Below are 5747 nucleotides of genomic sequence, written 5' to 3'. Positions count from 1 at the left end.
TTCTGCTGCCCTGGGGGGAAAACGTTGTTTCTATGTCAATCGCTCCAGGGTAATAAGAGATACAATGACCTCTTTAAGAAAATGGATCAATGATAGAGAACAGAATGCTGGATGGCATGAAAACTTGTTCATCCGGTCTCCTTGGTTAACAGCCTTATTTGAGCTTTAGCAGCCCCAATGCTCCTGCTCGTAGGAGTACTTACTCCTGGCCCCTGCCTCTCAACAGACCCATGACTGAGTTCTGTCATTGGTACTTGTGAGGGGGGAATGTAGGACCCAGGGCAGCTTGGTACACAGCTGCCAAGTCAGGCTCTACAGACCAACAGGAATGTAGGCCTGAACCTCGGTTTACCCTAAGGCAATACATGGTTCCAAGAAAAACCACAAACGGAGACCACCCATCCTCCACCCCAAACCAGACCATCCAAAGACAATTTCTAACATTCCAACTACTGTAAGTAGGATCACTTGATGTCCCTTAGCCCAGTACACACCCATCCCCTTTTCACCAGGGCACCCCTAGACAGACAATGCCAGTCAATCAGGGGTCCTGAGCCTTAAAAATCCCTCTGCTATTATAAAAACCCTATCCCAACTGTGCTCAGGGCTCTCTGGTCTCACTAACACATTGGGCACACGGAGAGTCTGAGTTCGTGAATAAAGGCTCTTTGCTTTTTTAAAAAAAATATTTATTTATTTTGTATAAATATTCTGTCTGTGTGTATGCCTGCAGGTCAGAAGAGGGCACTAGACCCCATTATAGATGGTAGTGAGCCACCATGTGGTTGCTGGGAATTGAACTCAGGACCTTTGGAAGAGCAGGCAATGTTCTTAACCTCTAAGCCGGTTCTCCAGCCCCAGGCTCTTTGCTTTTATATACGGGACTCGGTTTCCTTGTTGGTTTTGGGGGGACTCCATGGATCTAGGTATAACAACACACAGACACAGGCACACACATAAAGACATACTTGAGTGTGTACATATGCTCAGACTCACACATGCTCACTCACACTGACACACAGAGCACACACTCACACACAAACAGAGACAGTCACACACACACACACACACACACACACACACACACACACACACACAGGCTTAGTGAGCAGAAGCACTTCCAGGCACGCCTGAGAATGTGAATTCCTGGAGTCCACATCCTGGAAAGAGAGAAACAGTTCTGGAATGCTGTCCTCTGACCTCCACGTGTTGCGTGCTGTGCTACCCGTGAGGCTCGCTCCCACACTCATAAATAAATGTAATTTTTTAAAATTTAGATTTATTTTATCTTATGTGCTTGAGTGTTTAGCTTGCATGTATTTCTGTTACAAAATGGGTGGAGATACTTGCAGGTGGCGGAGCACTTGCCTCACATACGGGAGGTCCTGAGTTCAAGTCGTTGCTCCAGCGTAAAAGAAAACCTGAAACAAATTTAATTCAGTGCTAGGAAACCAGGGACGGCTCCCTGGGGCACTGGAGACTGGGAACAGAAGAACAAATAGGAGTTCTGTAACCCAGGAGAATGTAAAACAAGAGCACCGGTTAGGTTGCTCAGAGAGGGAAACCGAAACGTGGAGACCTAGATAGGCGGCAACAGGGATGGAGAGGCTGGTCCCTGCTGATCAGCGGGCAGACCGGACCGGCCTGGGCCCGCCCAGCAGCCGGGCGCTTTAAGGCGTCCGGCCCGGCCCCGCCCCGTCACGCGTCTCCGGCTCCGCCCACGTCGCAGCGTCTGCGCGCGTCAGGCGCTGTCCGCGCCCCCGGTGCTGAAGCGACATGGCCGGTGGCTGGGCCCCGGCTTGATCCCCGAGCCCCGCGCTACGCCCGCTGCGCTCCGGCCGCCGGAGTCATGTCTCTGCTGTGCGTCGGAGGTAGGAGCTGCGTGGACTCGGGAAAAGTGCCGAGTCCGTCCGCGTGGTCGCGCCGAGCCGGGCTGCACCGCGGCAAGGACCCCCGGTGCGCGCCGCAGGGCACGCACGGATCAGCTCTGGGGGTCCTGCCTGCCGCACACGGGCGTGGATGCGGGGCTTGGGCGCCTGTGTAGACGCTGTGTAGGCACTGGTAGGGGCGGGAGAGTCGGGCGGCTCTGGGGTGCGGAGTGTGAGGGCAGTGGGCCCGACCTGGGCGTTTGGACACCTCCTCTGGTCCCCACTGTCCCCCACTTAGTGCTGCGGGATCTGCGGAAGCGCCTGGTCCCCTCTTCGCCTCACCCCTATGACTGAAGGGAGGGTAGGAGACTGGGGGGGGGGCAGCTATTTTGGGGCCAAAACGCCATCTGCACCGAGGCCCACGCCCAGGCCCACGCTCCATGTTTGGTGAGGGGAGGCCGGGAACCACCCGAGAGGTGTGACCCCTGCACCTCTCGAAGCCCCGGGTGGGGCCAGGAGCAGCCCCAGGGTAGCTCTGCTGCTGCAGACCTTGGGCGGCGGAGAGGGCAGATAGGGGCGCATGCCGACACAGTTGTGAGCTCTGGGTCTTTGGGGTGAGTGTGGGTCCCCCCGCGTCCCTTCCCCTTCCCACCTCCTGGAGGCTGTGTGGGGCGGAGGGTGAGTCTCCTACCGCCTCAGACCTCAGGCTGCTGGAGACCTTGGGCGGCGGGAGTGCGGATTTGAGCTCCGCGGCTGCGTGGCCCGGGCTGGTCCCGCCCCTCTGCCCCTCCCCCCCTTCCCAACCCCCGCTCCGCTCGCGTTCCATTCACAAACCCGGCCCCGCCCGCCCGCATCCCGCGGTGTGCAGCTCTAGTTGGGTGGATGCGGGTGTTCTTAAAGGCGCAGGAACCCTTTTCTATGCGCTGGTGCTGAGGCCTCCTACCGGCTCAGACCTTCAGACCTGGGAAGTAAGTGGAGTCGGCTGTGAAGGGGACCCTACCCTCTGGGCATTTCCCACAGGCCCAGCCAGAAATGGAGGTGGACCTCTTTCTTAGCAGCTCCCTGTACCCTCCATCCTTCCATCCTGCCTAGTGTGTGTGTGTGTGGGGGGGGGGCGTCATCTTTATTCTGACGCAAACCGGAGGTTTGGCTGCGGGGGTGGAGAGCGGGCAGCGTCAGAGAGGAGGCTTCCAGAAACACTGGTCTGGGGCGACATTTGTTTGGGATTCCCCGACTTCCTGGGTGAAGGGCAGGGCTGTAGGGGGAGGTAAGCCCGCTGGGAGGCCTTGAGGGAGCCCGAGCTTGGTCAAAGCCTCACAGTAGTGGGAACACCTTCTGGCCATCCAGGGTCCCATGACTGTCTCCACATGTTCTTAGCTAGGCCCGGGACCTCTTAAGACTCCTTGGGAGCTGTATGGCTAAGTCAGGAATATGGGGGCTCCAGTCTCCCGGCAATGGAAACGTCCGTGTTGCAGGCACAGATCTGGAGTGTCCACACATAGGCTAATGAGTGCTAGGATGCGCACATACACGGGCTGGAGCTGAGGCTCCGTGGGTGCAGTGCCTGCAGCCCCGTGGGTGCAGTGCCTGCAGCTCCGTGGGTGCAGTGCCTGCAGCCCCGTAGGTGCAGTGCCTGCAGCTCCGTGGGTGCAGTGCCTGCAGCCCCGTGGGTGCAGTGCTTGCAGCTCCGTGGGTGCAGTGCTTGCAGTATAAACAAAAACCAGACCTGATGGCACACACCTCTCATCCCAGGACTTGGGAGGCAGAGGCAGGGGATCGGGTCATTCTCATCTACATCTGAGGGCAGTCTGCGCTATATGAGCCCTGGCACACATGCAAGAATAAAATATAGTAAGGAAGATCCCATCCCATCCCAACACAGCCATATACTTGACCATACTTCCCACCTCCCAAAGCACACTTGTTCACAGGCAGACAGGCCAAGCAGTCTGTCCACCTGTGATCTCACCTGACTTTGCAAGAAGCCATATATATATGTGTGTGTGTGTGTGTGTGCGTGTGGAGGTGAATAAAATAATTTTTGGAAGTCTGCTCTTTTCATCAGGCTTGGCCGCAGTCAACATTCCTGCTAAAGCCTCCCTCCCTCTTTGTCTGTCGAAATCAGATGGATCTCTTACTGAAACTCAGCTCACTGATTGGCCCCACTGACTCCAGGGTTCATTTGAACCTGCCATCCCCGCTGGCTCTTTGCCAGGGTCTTGGGGATTGGAACTCAGGTCTTATTTAGTTCTTGCATAGCAATCTCTTTACATGCACCCACGAGCTAGCTCCCCAGCTCCTTCCTCCAGTTTTCCTTTAAAAATGAAAAAGATTCATTTTAGCCAGGCACAATGTCGCACAACTTTAATCCCAGAACTCAGGAGGCAGAGGCAAGTGATCTGGGTGAGTTCAAAACCAACCAGGTCTACAGAGTGAGTTCCGGGTCCGAGACAGAGAGAGAGAGAGAGAGAGAGAGAGAGAGAGAGAGAGAGAGAGAGAGAGAGAGAAGCATTCTTAATGGCTGAACTCCCTCTGATGCACCCTGACCCTACCATTTGTTCCGAAAGCTGGGCCTCGTGTAGCCTAGGCTGGCCCTCACTATGTAGTAGAGGCTGTTTTTGAACTCCTGGTTGTCCCGCCTTAATCTCTGGAGTTCGAGGATGACAAGTGTGTATCTTAAAGTTTCCATAACTACTTCATGAATAAGGTGAGAAGAATGGGGGTTTGAACATGAATGTATGGGGGTGAATTTTCCTTGAAACCGGAGTAGTACCCGAGTCAAACCTGTCTATCCATCATAGCAATCTCCCCTCACCTCACAGATGAGGAAGACTGAGCCCCAGAGAGAGGTCCATCACACAGCCACACAGTAGGGAGGAGCTGAGGACTCCCTGGCTGGCTGTGAACTGGAGAGGAAGGTTGGGTCACGGTCCTTCTGTGAGGTCCTTGATCTTCCTCTTTTCCCAGAATCCTTTGCAAAATTCTGTCCCTAGCTGCCTCATCGCCGCCCCGCCGATACCATCCAACAACAGGGACCTCCCCACAGCGACTGTCCCTGCTTGCCCCCATCTGCTTCAGTATGCAATGGCGGGGGGGGGGGGGCGCAGTCCTGTGCCCAGTCAGCAGCCAGAGTCTCTATTGCTGTCATGTACGGCTCCCTGAAAGGTCTGATGGTCTTGCTTAGTATGCCCTGTGGCCTTCCAGAAGCTTCCCTAGTGGCTGGGTCCCCCACACTGCCCCAGTGAACCCGGACAAGTCTCCCCAGGAGAGTTGCTGCTTTTAATCAGAAAATAGATCTGAGCATCTGAGGCTGCTGGCAGGAAGTAAAAATAGTGCCAGTGACAAGAGACCCGAGTGAGGGGCAGTTCCACCTCCGTTCAGTCGGGGAAACTGAGGCCATGTGAGGGCAGGGACCTGAATCCCCAGTGCCTGCCCAGGTCTCCCGAGTTATAAATAGCTAGGCAGCCGAGGCGCGCTTCCGCAGCTGACCCCAGCGTGGCGCTAAAGCTGGTGGCCATGGGTGAGGGAGATACTGCAAATAGAGTTGCTGCTTTAGCCTGCTCCACCTTCCACTCCCCAAACCTGGGTCCTTCAGACTCCCTTTCCCTACCCCCAGAACCCACCCCTGCCCCGCAGACACCCTCCCCTTTCCTCCAGACACCCTCCCCTCTCCCCCAGACACCCTCCTCCCCTCTCCCCCAAACAACCTCCCCCTTCCCCCAGACACCCTTCCATGCTCCAGGCACCATCCCCTGCCCCAGACACCCTCCCCTTCCCAGATACCCTCTTCCTCCAGACACCTTTCCCCTTCCCCAGAAACCCTCCTCTCTCCCCAAGATACCCTCCCCTTCCCCCAGACACCCTCTCCCTTCCCCAGGC

At 56.3% G+C, this 5747-nt stretch overlaps 1 protein-coding gene across 3 annotated transcripts in view; it reads left to right on the top strand.

The window, feature by feature from the left end:
• Positions 1-1783: 1783 nt before the first annotated feature.
• Unc13a (unc-13 homolog A) overlaps positions 1784-5747 on the top strand; it is a 47369-nt gene continuing 43405 nt past the window's right edge. For all 3 annotated transcript variants that reach the window (XR_007589473.1, XM_050127720.1, XM_050127719.1), the window contains exon 1: positions 1784-1871. Coding sequence is in view for 2 of the 3 variants with exons in the window: in XM_050127720.1 (XP_049983677.1) it covers positions 1850-1871 (22 nt within the window). In the remaining variant the exon portion in view is untranslated. The remainder of the gene's footprint in view (positions 1872-5747) is intronic.

The sequence above is a fragment of the Alexandromys fortis genome, unplaced genomic scaffold (genome assembly GCF_014885135.2).
Source record: "Alexandromys fortis isolate MF-2015 unplaced genomic scaffold, M_Fortis_MF-2015_v1.1 scaffold_284, whole genome shotgun sequence".
Taxonomy (NCBI): Eukaryota; Metazoa; Chordata; class Mammalia; order Rodentia; family Cricetidae; genus Alexandromys; species Alexandromys fortis.
This window is presented reverse-complemented; position numbering and strand designations above follow the sequence as displayed.